Source organism: Homalodisca vitripennis, unplaced genomic scaffold, assembly GCF_021130785.1.
Source record: "Homalodisca vitripennis isolate AUS2020 unplaced genomic scaffold, UT_GWSS_2.1 ScUCBcl_3322;HRSCAF=8786, whole genome shotgun sequence".
NCBI lineage: Eukaryota > Metazoa > Arthropoda > Insecta > Hemiptera > Cicadellidae > Homalodisca > Homalodisca vitripennis.
In genome coordinates this window covers 8,038-36,008 of record NW_025779434.1, presented here as the reverse complement: position 1 = coordinate 36,008, position 27,971 = coordinate 8,038, and the positions used below count along the sequence as shown (strand labels likewise).

Here is a 27,971-nt window from a genome sequence, read left to right as displayed (position 1 = left end):
GAAAAAAAAAGATTATGCTGTATAATATTCTAACTTTCCTGTTCATGTACATACTAACATACGTCTTTTTATGAGGATTGTAATGGCCTAATACTTATATAAATTGTTTGGAAATTCTGTCACAAGGATGGTTGTTGTAGCATATTTTCTGAAATCTATCTAAAATCTCGAGAAATTTTAAAAAGGTAATGCAAAAAGTAAAATACTAGTTTATAGTAAGTTAAGTGAATACAAAGAAGTAAAATAATAGTTAGAGGTATCACTGCAAAGAAATTGCATTTTATTGAAATGAAGTGAGTAAAATAACTGCTATCACTAGGTGGTTACTACTAATTGCCATCAGGAACTAATGGTCATTGTAACTTCCTTACTGTATACTACAATGCAGTTATTATTCTACTTTTGTAGACTTAGGCTCTTTCCCCGAACTGTGTGAAGTTAAGACTGTGATAACTTGCTCAAATGCACGTCTTGGCAATATCGTCCACTGATGACATTGAAGTCCTTTCTCTGGAAAAGAACTCTATGAATTGTTTGTATTTTAACACCCAGTTGACAATGAAAATTTCAAGTATAATAGGCTTCCAAAAGTCTTTAAAATTAATCTCTTAACTCTTTTAACCCTGATGTCTGTACTATAGGATGTGGTGTCATAAAAATGGTGTCAACTCCCGACATCCATTTAGTGTGGCGTGTACTTTTTATTATTTTACTGGCCACTATTTTATTAAATGCTTTGAAATTTAATAGATATGTATTGTATCCAAATAAATTATATCATTAATCTTTAACTTTGTATTTTGTTGGTCTGTGACTGAGAAATTGCAATTTTTATTGGTTGACTACCCATACTTGTTGCAGATAGATGTATTTCACAAGGTTGTAAATATTCCATCTTGCTTCATGTTTTTGGTTAAAATGTGTAAAGTACAGCAGTTAAACTTTAGTACGTTATTTGTTTGATTTTAAAATAATTAAAAAGAATCACTCAAAGTCTCCCGTAAGCGAAAATACACTAATTACTAACTTAATTGCAAGTGTTGTTGGTGTATTTAGTGACAACGATTTGAGTGATAGCTATCTTGACAACATTTCTTCTGAATCAAAAGGGGAATTAGGAGTGGAAAGTGAGAGTGAATTATCTGGGACTTACGAGGGCCATCCGGAAAGTAGTACCCGTTTGTGAAATAAAGACACAGAAGTAAATATTAACAAATATAAACATTTTTATTGAAAAGAGCATACCTTAAACTACTTCTCCACATAATCTCCAAGCAAATTTAAGCATTTGTCATAATGTGTGACGAGTTTTTGTATTCCAGCGTCATATTCCTCCGCCGCCAGCCGATTGAAATACGTAGTCACGCCTTCTTTAAGTTCTTCATCGCTGTCAAATCTTTTTCCCGCCAAAAACTCTAAGTTTTTGTAAAGAGATGAAAATCTGAAGGGGCCAAGTCTGGGCTATACGGTGGAATGGTCAAAAATTTTCCCAATTGAATTGCTGCAGAAGTTGTTGTGTTATTCCCGCTGCATGAGGCCTGGCATTGTCATGGAGGAGAATGACGCCATCAGACAATAGACCTCTCCGTCGATTTTGTATTGCCCGCCGTAATTTCTTTAATGTTTCACAATACGCATTAGCGTTAATAGTGTCTCCACGGGCCATAAAATCAATAAGCAGTACACCACGTCGATCCCAGAAAATGGTTGCCATAAGTTTCCTGGTGGACAGAACAGTCTTGAATTTTTTTGGTTTCTTTGGTGAATGAGTATGATGCCACTCCATTGACTGTCTTTAACTCTCAGGTGAAGCATAACAAACCCACGTTTCATCACCAGTAAAAAACTATGCGATTCAAGAACGTGTCTGCTTCATCAGAATAACGTTCCAAAAATGTGAATGCAGCAGCCATACGCTTGGTTTTTGTGCTCATCTGTAAGCTTGCGAGGGACCCACCTTACACAAATTTTTGAATAATGCAGATGGTCTTTGACAATTTCATGAACAATTGTTCGAGAAACATTAGGGAAATGTTCACAGATGTCATCAATTGTGACGCGCTGATCGTTCATCACGAATTCGTCTACTGACCTCAGCAGTTGATCTGTAATGACAGATGGTCTCCCTGAACGCTCATCGTCGTGTGTGTTCCCCCTCCCCAAGTTGAAATTACGACACCAGCGCCGAACAGATGACTCTTCCATCACATTGTCTCCATACACTCCCTTTAATTGGCGATGAATATCACAAGGTCGAACGTTTCTTGTGTTGAGAAATTTTATTACAGCCCTCACTCACTTCACAACTGGCGGCGTTTTCAATTTTTTTAAACATTATGAACTGCCACAGAAACAACACAGGCAATGCTAGCGTCACGGAACTTGTAACAGAGAAGGCAGACAAGCCACTGAAGCGATCTGACCTTGACCAGCGGCTACTCGCGTCGTCAGCGCCTCACGCGGCGGAAACGGGTACTACTTTCCGGATGGCCCTCGTATTTAGATGACACGGATGAAGACCCTACTTGAATTCAGCAGATGAGAACGTTGCTCAACCAAGAACTTCATCTGGTAGGCCTATTGTTCCACTGAGACCTACTTCTAAAGGAAAACATAGAGGTAGGCCTAGAATTAATAATTCTAACAATGATGTGCGTCAAAGTATGTCTAATACACCGATCAAGACCCAAATTTGTTATGGAAAATAGTTGACAAATCAAATGATCGTGGAAACAGTACTCAGTTTTCTTATTTTGAAAACCCTGAGCATAACCTGTGTAAAAATAGAAAAGGTGTCCTTATTGAGATGAAACAGAAATTGCAAGAAGAGCAAAAGTTATATATGCACCAAAATGAGTTGCTTTTGCTTGGGATGGAAGAAAAGAAGATAAAACATCCAATTGTCAACAAAAAGCAAGGCCCAATCTGTTGATAAACTATAAAGGAGACATACTGGTTATTTGATATGCAAAATATCTGAAGTTGTTGATAGTTATATCATGGGCAACATTGATGTGAATGTCCAGATGCTGTACAATTATTTAGACAAAAGGCACACACAGTGAAGTACTTGGAGAAAGCTACCTTTAGTGTAATGGCTCAAATAGTTTTGAATGTGTATATTGTATATAGACAAAACTGCTCTGGATCACCAATATCACGCTTCTGATATAGTAAGGAGCAACATGACAACCCATTAGCTGGTGGGGACAACAGACAAAACTATGGACTGCAAACTTAAAAGGAAGAATGGAAAGGAATTTCGTATGTAACAATCAAAGCACTCAATTTAGGGGTAATTTTATCAGAAATGCCTTTGGTTTTTATTAATTTATAAGCTGATGTTACATTTACTTGTTCAGAAATGGCAAAAATGATAAATGACGTCTTTACGAAAATGTATGTTACTCCTCTTGTAAGTAGGCTAGGCCTATAACTTTTGTTTCCTTAGATTAACAATTACATTAACATAAAATGAATAGGTATTTTTATGTCTAATATTTTTAGCTGTATAGTTTTTATCAACAAACTTACAATTTTAAAATTTTAATTTCCTTTTTATGTATATGTATTAAAAAATGTATTAAGGATATTATTTTTATTTTTGTAAACTACATTTAATAAGCAGTAAAACAAAAAAGCTATAAATTACTTGGAATTTTCTACACATTACTTGGTATAATGCATGAGGTTAGAAGTGAAGTGTTATGAATGTTAAAGAGCAATTAGAAAATTACAAACTGTACTACAAAACTTTCCTAAATGAGGAGCAATAAGAAGGCAAAAATTAAAGAGATCAGGTGAAAATGCCATCAGGAGAAACAGAAAATTACATTAAGGAATTGGGAAAGAGAGTTGATGGAATTATTCCAACTTGAAATTTAAACAAGCCACAGCACATAAAATTTTAATTTCCTCCCTTTGATGTCAAAGTTCATCATGTATCATCACTTTCAGACAGAAACTTGGCTGTACAAAATTTACACTATTATCCTCAAACCGCATTAGTTGTTTGTCAAGTACGTGTTGATGCTCACGAAACAGCTACGTTCATGAACATACTAATGTCGCTGATGGTAACTGAACTAAAGCACAATGTGACCTAATCTAGCTAGATTCTACAGATACAAAGCATTTTCTACAGCGTGTTGGTTGTTGTTCAAGTGAATCTGGAACAAATATTACTGGGTCTAGGAAATGTGAAGAAAGTACTATCCTTCGATAGTATACAGAATACCAAAATCTTTATACATCAACATCAAGATGAGAATGCTGTCAGTTACAATAAATTACAATGTTTAGCTAGGGTCTCTTACAATGTGATGGTCTGAATTTGCTTTATTGCAAATATTGCAGATCTTAGCTTAAGACATAGGGCCATGCCATATCAGAGCCGATCATCGATGATAACTCCCAAGATTTTTTGTTGAATATACAGTTTGATTTTAGGACTTTGTTGCATCTTCCAAGAACCAGTTGTGTGGTCTTGTCTTCATTAAATACAAGGTCATTGTTTACGCAGTATTCTTGAAAAAGGCTAACAGCAAATAAAGTTTTCCATTTCCAGTTGCAAACAATATTGGCTGCAGAATAAAAATGAACTGTAACATATAGCCTAGGACTGGTCCTCACTGAGAGACAGAAAATTAAATTTAGGCCGAATAGAAAGGGTGAAAACTAATAAAAGTGTAAGAGAATTAATTTGAAAGCCAATTTAAAAATTAGTTAACAGCCAGAAGTACTAAAATTTAATAAAAGGCAAAACTACAATTTGGAAAACCATGTGCTCTTAACCTTCACAGTATGAAAAATAAAAATAATCACTAAAATTTAAAAGAAAGCAAAACTTACTCATCAGTGAGGGGCCGTAAACTTAGCCGCACATGTTAGAAGGAGAACAGCTCAGCAAAACTAAATAAAACACTTAGTTAAACAAAAATTTTAACTTGGAGCTACTCCTAACTTGTACACCACGGCTCGGAGTCTTTGCCACTCTACCGGAAAGGCCAAACGCCTTCAAATGGTCAGTGGCCTCTGCAGCCAATAAACCACACACACATACACTATATAAAACACACATGAGCCGGGGAGATATAGGTATTGAACCGGCTCAGACTCCCCCCCCAAAAGGAGGAACTCCCCTCTGTTAATTTCTTCAAAATGAAGAACCAAACGAAATGCCTCTCCCCCCAATGGTTGAAGAATTATAAACCGGAAACCCTGAAGTCTGCAGAAGGTAAAACCAAGAAAATCCAGTTGGAGGCAAGAAATCCCTCCAAGAGTTGCGTGGGTACAAAGAAGAAAACAGGAACCTTGATCAGGAAGAAGGAGCAGAGGTGATCAGGCCTCTGGACCTAAAACCCTCCCGCACAGACTAAAGAGAAATCACGGATGACTCCGGCAAGGCTTCAGATGGGATATGTGCGCCTTCCTGAAAATCTTCCCGGACTGAGGATCTCCCAGTCGGGCAGTCACCGGAGTCAGAAACTTCAAGATGCGGTGGGGACCAGTCCACCTGTAGCAAAGTTTAGCAGCTCTTTTATCCACAGCCGAACTGACTGGGTGAGCCTTGCAGTAAACTAGATCCCCCACCTGGAAGGGATTGGCAATACGACCTCGGTTGTACTTCCTCCTTACTAACTCCCTAGCCCGAATGAGATTCCGCCTGGCTGCCTCCCAAGTGGCTTTCACATTGGGAGTACCAGGAGGTGGCAGAAGATCGCTAATTTTCCAAAGGTTCGCCAAAGGGTTGTTTTGGCGGAAAGCCAAATAATAACTCGAAAGGTACCGCCTTGTGACTTTCATGCTGGGCCGTATTAAAGGCAAATTGGATCCAAGGTAGTTGTTGATCCCAGGTGGTCTGATTTTCCGCATGAAAGGCAATGAGAGCAGATCGAAGATTGCGATTAAACCGTTCGGCGTGAGAAGGCTGAGGATAGAAAGGGGAAGTAGTCACATGGCGGATTCCGTGCCCAAAGCACATTCTTTTAAATATATTGGAGACAAACTGTGAACCATTATCGGAAACTAAGGTGGCGGGGATTCCAAAGTGTTGAAAAAAATGGTTACGAAGTGCTTGCACCGTGAGCTGCGCGGTAGCACTCCGCAATGGGAACAACCAAACAAACTTGGAGAAGGCATCCACACAAACAAGTAGGAACTTATTTCCGGACTTGCTACGCGGGAGAGGCCCAACATAGTCAATGAAAACCTTCTCCAAAGGTTTTTCCGCCACCTCAGATGACAAAAGACCCAACTTGGTATTTTGAGCGGGTTTGCTTAGCGAGCACAGTTCACAAGAACGTACTCGAGCTGCAATATCCCGGTCCATACCTTTCCAGATGAACTGATCCCTAATCTTCGCGATGGTCTTATGAATTCCTAGATGTCCGCCCACAGGAGAAGAATGAAAATACTGAAAGACCATCGGTACAAGAAAGCTTGGCAGCACTAACTTAGGTTTTCTCCGCTGCTTGTCACGGCAGCATAGAGCACCTCGGTACAGAAAATAAGGAGGGTAGGCACCTCCGTTTTTAAGCTCATTGATGATAGCAGTCAGCTCGGGATCCTTAAGTTGGTGTGGAACAATGTCCGAAAATGCCAGAGGAAAGTCTAGGAGCACGCCACAACATGGCGGCTCTGATAAATTCTGGTGGTCGTTGGGTAAGTGATACATGCGTGACAGAGTGTCCGCTATGATATTTTGGGTGCCTCGCACGTGCTGCACTGTGAACTTAAGGGCAGAAATTTGGACTACCCAGCGACCAATCTTCCCGAGCTAACGGGGGTGGGCAAGGAGCCAAGAAAGTGCCTGGTTGTCGGTTTCCAACAAAAATTCTTTATGTTCTAGGTAACGCCTGAACTTATTAATTCCAAACACGACAGCCAAACATTCCAGCTCATAAACAGAACAACTCTTCTTCTCACAAGGGGTTAACGTGCGTGAAGCATAAGCTATGGGCTGCCGGATACCATCTACTTCTTGTGATAAAACAGCAGCAACGGCTAAGGAGGAAGCATCAGTTTGCAAGACGAACTTACGACTGAAATCAGGCATAGCCAAGACTGGAGGCTGCATCACTGCCTCTTTCAGCTGCTCAAAAGCAGTCTGTTGCGCTTCACCCCACTCAAACTTGGCACCCTTTTTCCTAAGAGAGTTCAGAGGGGCCGCCACTTCAGCAACATTGGGGATGAAACGACGATAAAAATTTATCATTCCCACAAAACGGGCAATCCCCTTGGCATCCTTAGGAGGAGGAAACTCCCTGATTGCCTGGGTTCTCTCTGGATCAATACAAACACCTCGAGAAGAGACAAGATGACCCAGAAACGATATTTCAGGCTGAGCAAAACTCACCTTTTCAGGATTGACGGTAAGGCCAGACTCTCGCAGCCTAGTTAGAACTTCCTCTAGATGAGTCAAGTGCTCCTCATAACTCTCACTGTACACAAGCAGGTCATCCAGATAGTTGAACACGAACTTAAATTTGACATCATGAAAGATAGAATCCAGGAGTCTGGTGAGTGTTTGGGCCCCCACAGCCAAGCCCATTGGCACTCGGGTGAACTGGTACAAATTCCAAGGCACACAAAAGGCAGTGAGAGGTCGAGACTCGTGTTTTAGAGGAATTTGATGATATGCCTGATTAAGATCAAAAATGGAGAAATACTTGGCCTTACCAAACCAGTCGAAAGCAGAATGCAAATCGGGGAGAGGCACGGAGTCAATTTCTATCTGAGCATTGAGCTTTCGATAATCCAGGACCAATCTGGACTTCCCATTAGGTTTCGGCACTAGAAACGCTGGACTGGAAAAATTTGAGCAAGACGGCTCGATTACCCCACTCTTAAGTAAATCATCAATCATATTTCTCAGAATTTCCATCTTGGGCGGAGCAAGCTTATATGGATGGGAACGTACAGGACGGGCGTCTGTAAGACGAATCTCGTATTCCAAGAGATTGGTCGTGCCCAGTTTGTCAGTTAGGACTTCAGGAAAACTGGAACAAATCTGCCTTATGTCCTCAGCCTCTTTCGGCGTAAGATGTCCTAGTTGGTCAGGAGGAGTCAAGCTCTTATCTTCCATCTCTAAAGCAGCAGTCCCACGAGACTCGACATCTGAAAAGGGAACGAGCACCCGCCTGGCGAAAGCAAAGAAAACATGACTAGAGGCCAAATCCAAAATCATGCCAGTTTTTCCGATAAAATCTGCTCCCAAGATGAAAGGAAAAGTCAGGTCCTTAGCCACCAAAAAGCTCCAATCCCAAGAGAAATAATTAATTTTGATGTGAATCTGGGCACTACAGATAATAGGTAAAGGGTGTGCGTGAAGCAGTCCAGCAGATAAGTGAACTAGGCTCAACCTGCCGTATTAGCCCAGAGGATTTTAGATCTTCAAAAAACGACAAAGAAATCAGGCTGCGTGCTGACCCAGAATCAACCAGGGCCTTCTGCACCACATTCCCCACAAGTACATCCAGTTGTGGGCAGGTTGAGCGGGCAGCCCTTACTCCCTGCGCAGCCAGAGCAGCAACCTCCCCTCTCGGCCAACGATGATAACTGTTCCCAAGTCTATTTCTTTCTGTTTTCTTTCTGTTCTGCATTAAACCAGCTACCCTTTTACCATCAAAATCAGGTACATATTTGCCCTCAAAATTACCTTTACGGCACGAGTCGGGCTTACTCGTCCGCAAGCTTACTAGTTTTTTTTATTAAGTGGACAAAACGGTCTAATATGTCCCACTTGCTTGCAGCCATAACAGGTAGGAGGCTGCCTACGGGAAGGAGCAGCTGCTGGCTCAGACTGCACCGGAGCATGGACCGGCCCCGGAGGCAAGTGAGGAAGATGCCTCGACATGGCCTCCCTTTGATCATCCGCATCCTGAACCCCTCTAGAGATGATGGAGAGGCGGTCCAAATCCGCAAAAGATGCGGGACGGCTACAAAAAATCAAACGGGAGCGTTCTTCAGGTTTAATGCCCTCCAAAATAAGGCTCACCAACTCCGTTTCGCTCAAGCTCAAGCGCAACGCCCGGGCTACATCCCGTATCTCCCCGACAAAATGGCTCAACGGTCTGGTGCCTGAGGACGGTAAACGCGTTCCACCCGCAAGCGCTCCCTAACCCGAGCAGGTACAAAGAACTCCAAGATCTCGGCGTGGAACTGGTCAAAGGTGGCACCTCTCTTAAGGCAGTCTAGAAGGCGATCAAAAAGCGGCCTTAAGGAAAAACTGCGCTAAAATCTGCATAAGCATGGCATCTGTCATACCAGGAAATTCTCTTAGCTTAAAAACTTCCAGAAGGAAATGGATAAGTAAATTAGTGTCAAGCCCATCAACTCTGGGGAAGTGTTGTAAAACACTCCCCAAAGGATGGGGCAGTTTGCCAAAGCTAGAAAAGGAAGGCACAACTATAGATGATGCCTCACCACTACCCATCGGAGACATAGTAACTCTGGGAGGCTCGAAAGAAAGAGCCGGTGGATGGTTAGCAAAAGTAATGGTAGTGGGAACCTCCGTTGGAGTGACAGCGGTAAATAGTACCCCCTTCTCTTTCACCGAGCGCACCTCACTCAAACCATCTAAGGCTTGTTTTAATTTGTTACTGGCCGAAAAAGCCCAACTTTTAATATCAGAGTTTAAACTAGGAGCTGACATAAGTAAAACTATTCTGTCACGCCAATGTAAAAGCTGAGATGCCAATCTAGCCTTTGCTGACCCGGACATGGGAAGTGACTCAAAATTAATATCGTCTTCTAATTCCTCCATGCGGGTTTTACAAAACTCAAATTCTGTGTTAATTTGGAACTCTGCATTCCAGCTGCGGTCCAACGCTATACAAGCCCGTAATTGAGCTCTTAATGCTCTCACATCTCCCTCGGGCTTCTGTCCTCTCGCCAGGACCTCAAAAACCAACTCGGGCTTGCGTAGATGTTCAGGCACCAGGGAAAACGCCATACCAAACAATTAAGACAAATAAATACCACAATAAACAACAAAGCGTACGCAACAATTACTTAGTAACCTAAGTGGACTCAACTCACAAAAGGCTTACACTGACGAGGTCCAAGTGAAGAACTTAATACCCGCTACCTAATAGAAGGATACCCTGCAAATATACACTAACCACAACCTACAAACACAGAAGCAATAAATATAACAAAACAACACATTGATAGGGGAGAAGTAGAGTACAGTTAGATAAATTTAGCGGTTAAGCAATTTAGAGTCCCTTGCTCCCTGCAAAGGGTAAGTCTGCAGGAAGCAAGACACTAAACCAATTCCACCCGGTATCCTGTGCTAGGGCGAGCTCCTAATGAAAAAAAAATTGTGTACTCTAACCTCCCCCTACCTAACACTAACCTACACCAACAAACAAAACCAGAACTGAGAGACAGCTGAGAGAGCAGCTAACCACGCTCTGCTACCATTGAAACCGTACATCGCCGCTCGCACACCCACAGCAAACCATCAGGGAAGCGCGCGCCCATGGTGGCGAACGGGATGCCGGATCAAAACAAACTAGGTAAAAAAAGAACACCGTGGTCAGTATACTCAGGTTCATTTACTAAGACACCGCATAGGCCTATCCAGTCAAAAATAAATATATATATATATACTATAAATAAAAAAAAAATAAAAAGTGCCTGCAGTAGTATACCTCAAACAATCCTCGTCAGGTGCACCTGCATACAAAAATTAGAAACGCCATAATTTGAAACAAGAAATGCCAATTCCACCCGGTATCCTTCGGCTAAGGGCGGGCTCCTAATGAAATCCAAGAAATAACTAAATAATATCTAAAACTAACTTAAAATTAAATAACAAAATATAAACTATATAAATGGCAACAATAACAATAACAAATAAATAAAGAATATGGGCAGGGTATCACAGATGTTGACTAGTAGAAATGTCCATCATGGTGGCCGTCCTTCAGCAGAGCGCAAAAGCGAAGGTTCTCTGCGACCACGCATGATGGAGAGATGGCAGCAGAAAATCAACTCATCTCCTGGACCCCGAAACCAGGTTTCAGCCTAGTACCCTTTTAAAGTTAATAATAATTAAAAATAGTTGCCAAACAATATAGATTTTAATAAAAGTAAAGTTGCCAAAAATTATCTATCAAGAATTTTAAGTTAAGTTAAATTACCAAAATTTCAAAATATCACAGACCAATCAATTACTGATAAAAATTAAAATAAACCTTAATATAGAAGCTGGTAACATTAGAAAACAATAAATAAACAAGATATTCCATTTAAAAGACTAAAACAATAAGTTATAAAGAAATTTATTTGAGGTATACGCAGTAGCCTACCATACGTAACAATTTGGTTAAAACATTTTTAAAACAGGCATTTATTGACAGAATTGGCTCAAAATTGGTGAAAAGCAGGGGAAGGGCATCCTGCACTTAAAATAAAATTCCCAACTCAAAACAACAACCCCAAAGAAAGTTAGTATGAAAATCCCCTCTGTCACAGAACAAAAATTTAAGCGTTTTACTCTTGGTAAAAAAAATTAAATTATTAGAAAAAAAACTGATGGCCATAAGTAGCAGCCTATTAACAGGAATCTAAATTTAAAATTTGATGGCAGAAGGCCTTAAATTAACCAATTAGGCTATAAGGGGGAGATATGGGCTAAAAGACCCGAAGAACGTTACATCTCTCAGAAAGGCTTAAAAATTTAGTAAAATGAACCTTCAGCAGTCTCTCTGGGTTTGTTTACAAAAACTACATAACAAGTGACACATAACAAACAATATTGGCTGCAGAATAAAAATGAACTGTAACATATAGCCTAGGACTGGTCCTCACTGAGAGACAGAAAATTAAATTTAGGCCGAATAGAAAGGGTGAAAACTAATAAAAGTGTAAGAGAATTAATTTGAAAGCCAATTTAAAAATTAGTTAACAGCCAGAAGTACTAAAATTTAATAAAAGGCAAAACTACAATTTGGAAAACCATGTGCTCTTAACCTTCACAGTATGAAAAATAAAAATAATCACTAAAATTTAAAAGAAAGCAAAACTTACTCATCAGTGAGGGGCCGTAAACTTAGCCGCACATGTTAGAAGGAGAACAGCTCAGCAAAACTAAATAAAACACTTAGTTAAACAAAAATTTTAACTTGGAGCTACTCCTAACTTGTACACCACGGCTCGGAGTCTTTGCCACTCTACCGGAAAGGCCAAACGCCTTCAAATGGTCAGTGGCCTCTGCAGCCAATAAACCACACACACATACACTATATAAAACACACATGAGCCGGGGAGATTTAGGTATTGAACCGGCTCAAGTTGATCAGCCAAATAACTGCTAATCTGCAGGTCAATGTCATAGCTGTGTATATTTTCAGTTTTACAGTAATCTTGTAGGTGGGTGGGAAGATCAGCAGTGAATAGAGTGAACAAGACCGGCCCCAGCACGGAGCCCTGTGGCCCTCCTCTTTTTACCAGTAGTGGCTTAAATCTGTAGGCTCCGTTGATGATCCCTAAGTTGTAAAGCTTCTCCAAGAGCAGATTGTGATCAAGGCTGTCAATAAGCTTTACTTAAATCTAAAAACGTATTTATAGTTGTTTTTCCAGCATCCAGGTTGTGGATTATGTTTTCTACGTTTTCATTCAGAGCAGCTCTAGTTGAATGTCCAGAGATAAAGCCATGTTGTTCTTTAAGGTTAATGTTGTTAGCTTGAAGATGACTCCTAAACCGTCCTGGCGCGATCCGTTCAACGATCTTGGAAAATGTTGTTACAAGAGAGATTGGTCTGTAGTTTTAAATCTTATCCGTTTACCCTTTCTTGTGGAGCAAATAGACCTTTGATGTTTTCATTTTGGTAGGGAACTCTCCTTGAACAAAGGACTTTTTTTAGTATATTAGTGGTATGTACTAAAAAACTTCATATACGTGATATGTCATCAACCCCTACAGAATATGATGGTTTAGCAAAGTTGATGATTTGTTTTACTAGTTGATGCAGACTAGTTGATTGAAGATAAAAAGGATTAAAAGGAGCTGCTGTGGCCGCCTTTCTTTATTTAGCTTATCATTTTTTCTTGTTAACACATTTACCCCTAGAGCTTCCTAAGCGACATTCTCAAAAAACCTATTGAAATGTTGGCATATAGACTCAGTACAGCTAATTGTTGTATTGTTCTCTTTGAGGGACCATGATGAATTTCTAATTAGTCTTTTTGAAGCCCGTTCTAAATTATCACCCCCCATAGAGTCTTGTTTTTATTAAGTGATTCTGTAATCAAATCCTTGTTATGTCTATTTGAGTTTTCTCAGACTAAGATCGTAAGCCTTTTTGCAAGAGTTGGCTTTATCCTCTAATCTTCCAGTTGAATTGTATTTTTTCCTGAGATTCAAAGACATTTTAAATAATACTAGTACCTTTATTTTTATTGACTTGTAATAAAGTAATTGTTTTAAAATCAGTGTAACTCAGCAAGTACTACTTTTTATTCACTTCAGCCAATAATACATTGTAATAATTCTACAATGTAAAAAGTGCTGTTAATGTAACTTTTATAACTCTGTTTCCAGGTATTCATGTAGGTCACAGTTGTTTAGTAAAAGTACAACATCCGGCCCCAGCGTTCAAGGGGACTGCTGTTGTCGATGGTGACTTTAAGGAGATTGACATTTGTGACTTCAGGGGACAATACTTGGTCCTTTTCTTCTATCCTCTAGACTTGTAAGTCAATCAAATCTTGTTAAGTATTTTTTTGCATGTTAGATAGATTGAGTTATTACAAAAAATGAGTTATTGCTTAAAATTTAACTTGTCTACCCTATTGTCAAAAGTTGGAGGTGGCATGAAAGTGTTAAAAAGCCAACCTGTTTAAGTGGTAAAAAAGTTGGAAGTATTTAATTGTGAATTTGGATCCTGCTATGGTGTCAAATTACCACAAGAAACAGTAAACCGGATACTTTCATGGTCAGTAAATGGGAAGTTAATGGTATTACAGGTTAATTTTGTATTCTTTTCACAGATTATTAGAACATTGTCTAGTTAGGATTTGAACCTATATCTAACACAGATCCAAAGGCTGATGTCTTAAACAACTCGACGATCAGCACCCCCAATAAAGATCATATAAAGGACTTCTCATATATGTGTGCTTGTCAATGCTTTTTTGTAAAAGGACAATTATTTATTTATTTTAATTTTTGTAAAGTTAAATAGCCTATTAAAAAATGTTGGTAACTACCTGCAATTTTGTGCAATAACAATGTAAAATAATCAGTTTAATATCTATGGCTGTAATTTTTTATTTTCTGTTTTTATTAATGATTTATGCAGTTGTAAACATATTTCAATAACGTTTAATATACCAATAAATATAGAGTGTACAAAGCCTATTAAAACAGTTTGTAACACAAAATGTAAAGCACAGAAGTCTCATTGGAACACATTTGTTAGCACTATCCTTATGTCAGAGTTAGAAACTACCAATCTTAATCAGGCCCTGATACTAACATCAGTGAGGTGTCTAGTTTAGATTTCTTTGGGTTATGTTTTGGAATTCCGTTCTTTTAGTGCTCCTAATATGTTGAATATTCTTGCATTCGTTGAAATATTTTGTTTTAGTCAAGTTCTAGCTCATAAAATAATGAGAAAACTCAGTATATTTTGTGCTATGGGCCAGATTATTTAGGCACAAACCCTGAACATCCACAAACAAATAAAAATATAGCATAATCTCATATTTTCACCCCAACTATTGTACAGTCTGGACTTTCATGTAAATACCCATTGTACTGTAGTAGCTGGAATTGTAGGTAAATACTTAAAAAGCTTTTTGGGATTGAAAGGATGTAATAACATGATTAATAATCTTAGTGTATAAATAAAAAAAAATATATAGATATATAATATTATTATCAATAATTAACTTTTATAAAAAAATAAGTTGTATTGGCATTAAAACAAATTGAGTACAAATCAAGTGTCTTAATACTGTACTTTATTTATAACATTGCGTAAAAGCAGCGTTTTCTTTGCCAGTTGTCCGCCATCAGAATGTTAAGGCTTTATGCCAAGTTGTAGTTATTTGTCTATTTGAGAGCCCAACCAGAATTGTTTCCAAAATAACTAAAATAGCCTACTGTTCAACCGTAATTAATTTATGACAGTTTTATATATAAAAATTGCCTTATGAATTAGACTTATGAGTTAGGCTCTATATAAGAATCCTGGTTATTTTGTAATTTAATTTAATATATATATATATATATATATATATGGTAAGAAAAGGTTGTTGTCTTTGTTCCCATACTCCTAATTTTAAATTTTCTCCACAAAAATCGTTAATGAGATATTATGTCTGTACAGGTGTGTTTGTGAATGTTGTTTGTGTGTACTTTGTAAATTATTAATTTTTATATAAATATCTTTATTTAAATCTGATAAAAATTACAATGTAGAAAATTATATTTTCAACAATATCTAGAAGTCAAGTTGCTACATTAAAATGTCACTATATTATATTACCTTGGACCTTAGTGAAATGGTTCACTATGAGGATCAAATACAAATTGTGTAATTAACTGTTTTATGTTCAAAAAGCCACAAAGTAAAGACAATCTGGGCACATTGGACATGTTTTTGACATGAAATTTAAATTATTTAGTTCAAAATTTTGTATGGCTACAAAAAGTAACAGTTAAATTGTAAGTAGAATTTTCAGTTTTTGGGGCCGTCATTAATTCATTGGTAATATGAAATTACAAGGTTATAACATTGCGTTCAGAGTTATATTGTGTACCAGGGAAATGGACTGATTCGAATGTTTTAAATTCTTATTACATTGTATCTCAGTAGCCATTGTTAAGACAGCTAGCAAAACAAACTGATGTACATGTAATTGCTTATAATCCTTGCATTATTTTATTTGTGGAGTACTTAATTGAGACTGAGTCGGTCTAAAACAATTGGTGGAAATATTTATATTTGTATTGTAGGCCTAGGTCATTATTAGGAGTAGCTTGGACATGGTTCAAGGATGAGAGGCATACAAGAGCAGTTTGGCAACAAGGACCAGACTGTTTGTTGCTCTGATTGGAGATAATGAAATATCTTAATTTGTAGGTCTGATTTTCAGCAGAGTTTATTTACAAAAATTAATATAACACTTTAAATTTTAACATTATGTTTTTTTAATTTAGGATATGATAGAAATGTATGCTGTTAATAAACTATTATTTATGTTGCTATGTATTTTTTTTCTTTTAGCAGTGTTACACTGGTAAGGGTATAGGAAATAAAAATTCCCCAAATACTAAAGAAAAATTATTTAATTTTTACATGAAGATCATCTAAATAACATCATGTAAACTAATAAAACAAAAATCATTATTTTTAACTTACTTGGGAACTACACAAAGTGACCGCTTCCAGTGCAGGTAATATAATTCATACCATTTTTTATTGACAATCTACTGTATACTATTATGTAACAATCTAATGGAATCTCTCTGTATGTTTGTGTGTATGTGTGTGTGTAATTCAATCACTTAAAAGCTACTGGACGTTTGTGCTGAAAGTTTTTTACATGTGACATTCTTAGTGTCCCTGGTTAACTTATAGATCTATTCCTATTTTGAAAGTCCCTCTGAGCTACACCCCACTGGTCTTAAAAACTCTCTTAGCACTTCATTATCCTTGGTTTAATCAACAAACAAAGTTTTAATCACCTATCAAGTATATAATAATTTATACACATGTACCGTTATTATAGCACATATATTATATTAATTTGGAGCTAATACTTTATAAATCAAAACAACATTTCGGAAATACTTGATTTATTCCGAAATAAAGTTCACCCAAAATTTGAACAAAGTTTACAAACTTTAGATTTGATTTTCTTCAAAAAGTTCTCACAATCGATCAAATCTAATTAAGAGTCTGATTAAAAAAAGAATTAAAATTAAAATGAAACTAAAAAATGTATACTTCTCCAAAAATGGTTTAAATTAACAAAATAAAATAAAAAGTTCTCTTCTCAAAATATTCAAAATCAATATAACACAAAACTTGATATTAACTTTACGACCAAAATTTAATTCACAATACTTCAAAAATTGAATTAATTCTCAGACTCTGAAATATGGGAAATTTTACTAATTTAATCACAACAGTATAAAAAATAAAAGATATTAACTAAACGCTGGTACGGGACTTACTACTTTGAAGACTATGGAGGCTGATAGGAAACTAAAAACGCACTAAAGAAAATTAAAACTTGATTTGAATTTACACCCGATTAAAAGAATTACTCTAGATCCCAAACTATAGGATTAGAGGAAGAAATACTGCTTCTCTACTGAGGTCTGCACCCTGTCGTTGAAACTTCAAGACTGGTCCCCCTCTCTCCGGGAACTGGCTCGGAACGTATCACCGTTGACATCTCGATCAGCTGATGTCTTGTCTCGAACCAACAATGTCCACGCACCGCGTCTAGTTAACAAAAGAGCCTACTTCCTACCGTGATTCAGCATAAATAATTACAACTACGGTACACACATTTAAACAGGTCATAGTTAATGTTTGCTGTTATTCATATGTCAAAGTCAGTTACACTTTACACATTTTAAATTATGCGCAAAAGTTTTTCTCTGTCAGGGTTTTTTTTTTATTGGGATATTAATCAACTACAGTAAAATGTCATAGTTTACTATGTCACAAGTGTGTTAACTGAAAAGCAAAGAACTTAGACTATAGTCTCATGATTAGACATGATTTCTCCACATTGGCATGAAATAGTTTGATTTTTACTGAAACCATTTAAAGCTATTCAGTAAAATGTCATGAAATATTGGAGAGAAATTTGAGAAAGAAATTACAGAGGTATTTAAACAACAATTTCGCTCTACGACTTCGAGACCCCTTCTTTAAACTTAAATCTAAAATGGATCAAGAGATAGGAATATTTTTCAGTGACTCACTTATTTCAGGATTGCTTGGAATGCACTTAAAAATAATATGCTTCCTGTTCTTCAAAATGAATTGTGTGTGGTAACTGCTACAGGTTTATGTAGGAAAAAGGCTTAGTGATATAAGGTTTGGATTATTTGATGATTTTTTTATATCGGAAACTGTACAGTCCTCTTAGGAAGGAACAAATGGCTATTTTTTTATTCCACACAGTACAAGTACTAGTACTGGCAGGAAGTCCCACAATATTTCACACTCCTGATGTATTCCCTCCTAATTTATTCTAAATGCAAAAGCATACACCTTTGTTTCCCACTATTAGTGTTTAAAAAAAACATGCATTGATGTTAAACTACAAAGAGATTATAAAGAAAGTCCTTGTTTGTAGAAATATCAAAAGTACAATATCCCTTAACAGCATTATTGTTTTTAATAAAATTTGAAAATGGTGTTCTAAAATGTCAATACAATTTCATAAGTATAATACATCTTCCTGAGAAACAATTAAATGTTTGGCAATTAACCAAACAAAAACAATATTGGGAGAAATGTTAAATTCAGAAGATTTTAATGGAACAATCCATCATTTAATGACATTTTAAATAAAACGTCCATTAAATTTATTTATTTAAAAAAAAAAATGCAATGCAAATATCTCATTTATATAAGGACTTGACACCTTGAAACAACACAAAGTTTATGACAAAGGGATATCTTAATGATAGCAGTCACTGTGGAGTTTATATTTCAAATGTCATGTAGACCTTTATAGAGTTATGACAACACAACAAAATGGATGGAGTACTCAGACTCTTATGGAAAGAATTAAACCATTTCTAGTTTATTTTACAATGTCTAATGCAATATTATAATTACAAATTTATATAGATTAGATTAAAAGGGGGGTATAAAGGACTTACTTTTAATGTGCCAACCTAAGCTTATTTCACACTCCAAGTTCCGTGCCTACCTTCAATGAGATCCAAGAGTTTCTGCCCAATGCTGACTTTTGAATTTATCACTTAGTTGTGAGATTCCAAGTAGGGTTTTTCTCCTTACCTCAAGTCTCTCACAATCCAAAATAATGTGTTTAGTAGTCTCCTCCATCTAATTACATGCTTTGCACTTAGGCTCTTCTTGCGAACATTCTGATGAATTGGCTCAAAGAAGCAGTTTTCTTGGACCTGAACTGGCTTGTGTATTAGCAAGTCAACTGCTTACTGGTCATGCTATTAGGAAATGGTTCAGAGATAAGCACTGTAATCAGTGGCAGAGTTTTTGTGGGTAATTATTTGGCAAGAAACTCATTAGAGACACTAACAATCTAGTTCACAAACTGGCTGATGAAGCTAAACAAAGACCTTTTGAAACTGGTCCTTTCTCTTTATTGCACACGGTCAATTCAGGGAACATTTGCACACCTTACAACTTGAAATATCAGTTAGACATCATTTTTCCATTATCGGGTTTGTTTCACTCCCAGTACTGTAAAATGCAGGATTACTTAATGCAGGATCTTACAAAATTATTTCACACTGTTAAGTATATTCACTTCTATACAACAACATGATTTTATTTTATGTTGCAGCACATTTGTGTGTCCGACGGAGATCATTGCTTTCAGTGATCGGATTAAAGATTTCAAAGCCATCAATACAGCTGTGGTTGGTGTCTCTTGTGATTCCCATTTCAGCCATCTTGCTTGGATCAACACACCAAGAAAGGTAATTTGTCAAGATTGTTCTTTTTCACAAAATTGTTTGATATGGCTATATTATACAGGGTGAATAAAAAGTCAGGACCCTCTCTATTTTGTTCTAAAGTTTATATAAGGAGATATCATTTGGGTTGTGGTGCAATATGGAAAGGAATTTTCATTTGGTGATTTAGAACATTTTTGTATCCCTCAAAAATGTGGGATTTTTGAAGGCAACTCAAAAGTTTTAAATGTAAGCCCCTCTCAAGTTACTCCTCATTTTGAAGAGCATGCAAAAACAAAAAATGGTGGAAACCACAGATTGCTATCTCTTTCCCATACAAAATAATAGGTTGTCAACATTTTAATTAAGTCACATTTACATGTTTTGTTGTTTTAAAGTTACTGTCTGTGTGGAAACCAGTTTATTGGTAATTTGTGTTCTTAATCAGTTGGGAAAGTAATGGACGAAGGATCCAATGAAGATTAGAAAGTACATTGGTAAGAAGTATTTGTGAAGAGTGACCGGGCTTTCCCAGTTCGAACTACGGTTTTAGTACAAACAAGTCTCTTCTTTGTTTCAGTCTCATCAGAAAAGGTTTTTTAGGTCATACTTTTAGAGTGGATATGATTCAGTGGATCATTATTATCCAGTATTAACATTAGTGTATGGTTACTGTTTCATAAAGTGTTTTTGAGATATTTCTTTGTGTTTTAATACTATTACAGTTTTGATTTTGAATTGCTTTGTCGTTCTTACTTTTAAATAATATTCTCAAATTATTACTTCTTAGTAATAATGCCCCATAGTCACTGCAATAAAGTAGAAATGATATTTAATTTTGGGGCTTTGAATGAAAATTATCATGAAGGCAGAAAGGCAGTTTATTGTTGCATTTCCTGATTGACCTGTGACAAGGAAATACTTAAGAACACAAAAAAGTAAATGTTTCGAGTATCTGGATCCATATCAGATTGCTCCACGCTCAGATCGGCCTCCTTTAGGCAAAGACAAACAGTTTGAAAATGTAGCACAATTTATTTAAGATCCACACCCGCCCACCAGATCAGTAACAAATCTTTGTGACATTTCTCAAGGGTCTGTGGTACGGTTTCTGAATAAAAATAAATTTCAACATTATAAAATTCAGCTTGTATATAAGTTAAATGAAAACGATTCAGACTGTTATCTATAATTTTGTGAGGAAATGGAAGCACTAATTTTTGCTCATTCAATGTTTGTTCAAAATGTTGTGTTCAGTAAAGAAGGCAGTTTTTTTTTGTCGATGAGGTTTGTTATAAACAAACAACTGCAGGTACTGGGACACAGATAATCCTCATGTTTTCCATTAATCCTGCAGCCAATGCCCAGAAAAAGTAAATATGTGGGCTGGGATTTTTGGGAATCACATTTTAGGACAAATTTTTACTAACCCTTTGCACTCCGACATCTGAAATATCGGACATCATTGTTTTGGCCAAAACCTCGGACGTCTGACATTTCGGACGTTTGCTGTTTAGGCCAAAACCTCGGACGTCCGAAATGTCGGACGTTTGGTAAATCCTTTATACTAGCTTTATAAATTATCCAAATGCGGTAAATTTGCGATATACGAAGCTGGATAGTTGTTGGATGTAAAAACGTAGTAAACCTTTATACTCTATAGCGGTGATTTTGCAGTTTTACATTGTGTTGTAGAGGTGATCAAATCAACTTCACCATTTTCGTCAGCTGATTTGATCCCAACTTCAACAGCTGATCTCTTCATTGTTAGGTTTAGTCTGATAAGTTATTTCAGTCAATAAGGTTATGTTGACGATCTGAATGATATTTTTGTCAGTAACATATCAGATTCGGAATCATCTGACGATGTCAAAAGTGAAAGTGAGGGAGGTATTACGGTACTTTGGGATTATACCGACCACACCCAGATATGAATCGTTATTTGACATTTTGCTTCTACTGATTACTAGATTAGCGTAGAACAATATTTCGTCAATATAAAATAGGAATTGTCTTATCGTAAACCCCTCCCCATCCTCAGACAGAGGTCAAAGTCGAGCGGTCTAGTAGATAACGTGATTGCAGAGTCTCGCCGCCCATTCAGCTGGTGCGTCGCTTTGTTGTACTTCCGTGTTTTACCCCTACATTTCTCCAAAAATTCAACAAAAACAAACATTACCAAACAAAAACTAAACTCTTTATTGAAAAAACACACAAAACTTGTTTTTATTCTTGATCACACTCCGCCACCCAAAATGCGAGTGCCTCCGGCTATCAGCGCGCTGATGTCAACGAAAGAAAAACATCCCTCGAGATAGTACCTATCAGTAAAATATCAAATTCTAGAGGGGCTGCTCAGAAATATAAATTGAATTGTAATGGAAAGGCAATTATGTAGCGTGCAAAAAACTTAAATAATCATGTGATGCCGCGCGGCCTGCCGTAATCGGGATTCTCAAGAAAGATAAGATAACAGCGACAAAAATACCGATCACAATATGCTGGAAATGCTTGTTGATTGATGGAATGTTAGTTCTGTTACTCAACTACATCGTTTTATAACGTTCTAAGTTCATTGAAAAAGGTTTAAGCGTTGGGGGCATATAACGGAATCTGACCCCATTGATAATCGTTGTAAGTTTGTAATTTTGTAATTAAAGAGTTGTTTTTTCGTTTTATCATGTTTGTTTCTATAAATTTATATTTTTGTGTTCTTCATACTGGTGCGGTCGGTATAATCCCAAAGTACCGGTATTACGGGCATAAAAAGGTATAAAAAAGTAAATATTCAATCACTTGACAAATAACTCACTATTTGGGGAAATTGTCGGAAATTACAAAACTGCCTACAACATTTTTGTTTATAGAGGTAAATTTATGAAATTTTATGTGCATGTTTACAATTATGTAAGGAACCTAGAAATAATAATAGTTTATATAATGTCAATGCAATTTTTTTCAGTTATAACAGCTAAATGTTAATTTTTGTAAACATTTTTACAAAAAAAAAAATTTTTTTTTATAAGTGAAAAAAGGTATTAAAAATAAGGTAATTACAAATATATATTTTTTTACAATATAGAATTTTATGACAAATAAAACAAAACCAAAATTATAACTCTAGCTGAAAAAATAAAAAAGTTACAACTTTTTAACAAAACCTTTACAAAATTGATAAAAAGGGCTCCGAGGTTTTCGCCAGTACTTGTTTAATAGAGGTCCGAGTTTTTGGTAGTGACCAAAAATTTTACTCTCGAGTGCAAAGGGTTAATACGATTCTTAATGGACTGTATTTGCAAATGTTACAAGAATCAATTTTCCTGCAATAACTACTTTTATTAAGGAAAATGAATACGAATTTGATGAAAACATTGTTTACTTCCAGCAGGATGGTGCCCAGCACATTTTCATCATGCATGTACGACATCTCCTGGGAACTCAACTATGTGGGCAGTGTTTGATAGGCTGGTCCAATAGTGCCTGTGCTGTCTCCAGATCTTACACCCATGGACTTTTTTCTGTGGGTTCACATTAAGTCCATAATTTACAAAACACTAGTAGAAAAACATTGAAGATTTATGAAACAGTATTGTTGAAGGCCTGTAACCAAATACCACTTCAGACTTTAGAAAACGTGAGAGACGAGTTTTACCCTACGCTTTTCTCAGTGCCAAATAGTAAGAGGACTTCAGTTTGAACGTTTTATTTGACTTGGCGCCGTGGTTAGTTATTAGAAATATTGTTCTGGTACCTCTGGATATTATTTTGGATGGGTAAGAGATAGTGATCTCTGGTTTTCACAATTCTTTTAAGTTTTTTATGCTCTTCAAAATGAGGGATCACTTGAGAGGGATTTACATTTGAAATTGTTGAGTTGCTCCCAAAATCCCACATTTTTGAGGACACAAAAAAATGCTCAAAATCACTGAATGAAACGTCCTATCTTCATTGCACCACTACTCTCCTTATATAAACTTTAAAACAATAAAGAGGTGGGGTCCTGACTTTTTATTCACCTTGTATATAATTTTATTTTCAGTGTTATTTAAAAACCCATTTGATGTTCCAGCAGGATGGTCTGAAAGAACTCAAGTATTTTCTCTTGTCTTACTTCTATCGCTTTAATTCTGTATTGATGTTAATTCTTCTTTTTTTAAACAATGGTCTGGAAGTAGTGAGTTCTCCTCTTGACTGTGATCTCTATAACTTTAGTTTCAATATTGCTATATATAAATTGGTTTCTTGTTTTAGCACGGTGGCCTGGGAGAACTGAAGTATCCTCTCTTGGCTGACTTTAACAAGACGATTGCAAGGGATTACAATGTTCTCCTAGAAGATGATGGGGTTCCTCTCAGAGGACTGTTCATAATTGATCCACAGGTACAGTCTTAGACTTGTAAAAGTAGCACATATTCAATCAATACATACAACTCCAAATGAATAAACGCAAGTTGGGTGGCTTACCTGGACTGTACCTTATTAGCATAGAAGATTTTTCAGAGCAGCTCTTTTAGAAAGTCCATGTTAGTTGAATCCTGGAATGATCATAATTAATATTTTACTCGTTTACATAAATATGATGAGCAAACTATTTAGTAAGAGGTCTATAGAACAAAATATTGTAAGTTTGGTTTGGTACATTTCTGGTTTTATTCTAAGTTGTTTGCTTCTTGATGTTACATTGATATTGAACAAAAAATTTTGATATTTGGCCTAAAACTTGTTTTAAAAAATTAGTTGAACCTTCAGAGCAGCTCTATACTGAGAGCTCTTGGCTGTTGTCAATCCTGTTCTGTCTGCGCCATAAGGCATCTGCCGCAGTACCGTGTTAATTTGTATTCTTTTATAATGATCCAAATTAAATTTAATAGTTTAGTTAGTAGCTTATATAAACAAAATTGATGGCTCATGAAAAGGGTTTGTATTATTTAACTAACTACTTCTTGCTTTACAATCTCATTAATATTATTAGTTATAAATAAAACACAGTTATCTTAGCCCGTACACATCTGGCGTCAAAACTAACATCAAAGTTTTCTAGTTCACACCACGTTAAAACATTGCTAATTCACAATTAAATTTGTAGCGGCACGTGATACGCCTTGAGTATTGGCATTAGTCTTTAAATAAAACACTGTGGTAAATCTTAAGTAAAACTGTGTATTTTAGTTTGCACTATACTTTTGCACAAACACTGAACTAATGTTAAGTAGACTGTATTGTACTAAGGTAATACGGATAACTGTGCTATCCGCCTTAACTATTTGTAATGTAGATGGCTGGAGCTCCCTAGTATAGTAAGTTCTGTAACTAGACTAAGGAGGAGAGTGGCTCTGGATCCTTGCCCTGAGGTAAAAGTATTCTTCTCGTAAGACATGATGTCAAACTCTTCACACCTCAAGGGAATCCTACCATAAACATGGGAGTGACATCTCTTGGTTTATGGCTGTGGTCTATTTTATATTCTTGCTTGGGTATGAAAGCTCTGTCACTTCCCACACTCTGTGAGCCAGTACTTTACACCAATAAGCTATCCTGTCATAAATATTCGGGATGTTACCCGTAATATTTATCACTGCACCAAACTTTATTTTATAACTACAGTATCCAAAATAAAGCCAGAAGAAAACTTGAAATATTAAGGATACTAGTGTGAAGAAATATATAATTTTTAGTGTGTCACTACAATTTGGTAAAATGCTACATAAATTAAATTAATTAAAATTAATAAAATAAAATAAAATAAATTAGTTATAGCTCAATCAGTCACCGACCAGTGTAACCAACAGTATAAAAATGGAATACTACTTACTTGTTTATTGGCTATGGTTGTTGTTATATCCTTACTATTCCATTTGTGTATTCATTTCGGCGATTTATTAACTACACTAAGGTTTTATTATTGACCTTGGACACAATACTAACACTTCACTTTACAATAATATCTTTAGCTTTTTCATTACATTTGAAATCTAAACTTAAACATTCATAATGGTGCTGAAATATGGCAAAACATGTCATTTTTAAAACTGGTAGGCTGTAGCTCCTAATAGAATAAGGGAAATGAATCATTGTCAAAAATAAAACAGTTTTTATATATTATTTTTATTTTAAGATTTTTTGTCTAAGAAAATACAAGGTTTTGCCCAAGACATTTTAAGAATTGGACACCTTGTTGGAAAAGGTCAGCAAAATTTTGAAATTTTGTATTCATACTTTTAATGGTTACTGCAAAGTAGGAAGTTTTCTTACTAATCTTTTCTGTAAAGGTAGTTAGTTACTTTTAAGGTACCTATGTTGGCACAGTTAAGATATATACTCTGTATAGTGTAACATTCTTATTTAGTAGGCTTATAATAAGTTCATATCTAGTGAAAGTGTTTGTAATTACGACATGAATGCTTGTCTTTATATTTTATATATGTGGCAATGACAAATATCAGCCATATACTAACATCCCTTTTATTTGTTCATTTGTAACTTTAGTATGCTTCTAAATAATATAAATGCAACAATTGTAATGTTCTTTGGATACTACATAAAAGTTCCTAATTGCTGTTTTAGATTTTTTATATTCTCTAAATGAGTAAATTTTAAAAACATAATCACTCTCAGTTTTGTAAATTTTGTCTTAAAACATTATTAATTTATATAAAATAAATAGTTAAATTAGTAAAAAGTTCCATTGTGTCATATATATATATATATATATATATATATATATATATATATATATGACTGTCAAAAGGGATGTAAATGACAAATTCAACAATGTGAAACATAAGACATGTTCAGAAAAGTAAGTACCGTTTCATTCAACTGCTGCTGTGTTCCGCGCATGTGCACTAGTTGTCCTTGTTCACTGGCTATCGACTCACACCATTTTGGTCGTTCTACGTTGTGTTTTCAGTTTTCTCTGAATGTTTAAAACAATTAGTGATCCCCGATTGTGAGATTCGTGGTGTAATAATATTTTTGAACGCAAGGAATGAGAAACCGGTTGAAATTTATCGTCAACTTCAAGATGTTAGAGAAATTGGTGGGTTAGAATATTCAATGGTGGTTGAACAAATGGGCATGATGAGAATCGTAGCGTTTGTCCTTCTCTCATAACTGATGATCTGGTAAGGGCACTTGACGAAAAAATCCAAGAGAACAGACGTTTTACAATGACAACGCTATCTGACGATTTCAAACAAATTTCATAAACTCTTTTGTACAATATTGTTACGGACTGCTTATGTTATCGCTATCTGTGTTCCCGATGGGTTCCAAAAATGCTTGCTGACGTGCACAAAACCAAGTGAGTCGGGAGTGTTTTGACTTTTCTCACACAGTACAGTGATGATGGAAAGGATTTTTAAAACAAAATTGCGACAGGTGATGAAACTTGGGTCCGAGTCACACTAGAATCTAAACAGCAGTCTATGGAGTGGTGACACACGCAATCCCCGAAGAAACAGAAATTAAAAATTAAAACAGAATTGTGTTGCTCCATGACAGTGCTTGGCTCCATACCACTGGTGACATAATAATAATAATAAATGTGTTTATTTCTCATTCAAATACATGTAAATACAGTATACAACAAATGAAACGCAAGCTAGGCGGCCAATGCTTTGAAACCGACGATAAAGTAAAAACTGCTTTGGAGTAGTGGCTACATTTGATGGCGGGAACCTTCTACGAAGAGGGTATAGACAAATTTATCACCTGCTACAAGTGTTTGAACATCGGTGGAAACTATGTCGAAAAATAGTTTTAAGGTTTGGGCCTTCTTGTAAAACTAAAATTGTGTGAAAAAATTCTTTTACTTGTTTTTTTTATGGTAATTACTTCTGAACACGCCTCGTAGTAATTGGTAAAATAGTAGTCTTGCAATAACATTATTAAATGTTTTTGATTATTCAGCTATCTAACAGCTATTTTTGACATTTATTGTAACATTGCAGGGAACAGTTCGACAAATCACAGTGAATGATCTGCCTGTGGGTCGCAGTGTCGATGAGGTTCTGAGACTGGTCAAAGCATTTCAGTTCACGGACAAACATGGCGAAGGTAATGCAGTTTTTGTTCACAGTGCCTGTATTGCATGTGAATGTTACAAATCTGGTAAATTTCGTCTTATCGCATGGAATGTTGCATTACTGTTTGAACACCAATATGATAAGTTCAAAATTGTCACCATGTTTTCAGTACAGGGGCTGAAAATCAACGATTTATCATTAACTTTTTCAAGAAAAATATTGTAATATGCTTGACAATATTAATTTTAATTACAGAAAGAAAGAGAAAAAGTTAGAAAACAAATTTCAATTACTTC

At 36.1% G+C, this 27,971-nt stretch overlaps 1 protein-coding gene across 1 annotated transcript in view; it reads left to right on the top strand.

Annotated features, from left to right (window-relative positions):
* The window catches only part of LOC124372468 (peroxiredoxin-2-like), a gene marked incomplete at its 3' end in the record, with an annotated part of 37,754 nt that extends 10,048 nt beyond the window's left edge, over positions 1-27,706 (top strand). The window contains exons 3-6 of the mRNA XM_046830871.1: positions 13,553-13,703; positions 19,537-19,672; positions 23,900-24,028; positions 27,601-27,706. Coding sequence (XP_046686827.1) covers positions 13,553-13,703; positions 19,537-19,672; positions 23,900-24,028; positions 27,601-27,706 — 522 coding nt within the window. The remainder of the gene's footprint in view (positions 1-13,552; positions 13,704-19,536; positions 19,673-23,899; positions 24,029-27,600) is intronic.
* Positions 27,707-27,971: the final 265 nt, after the last annotated feature.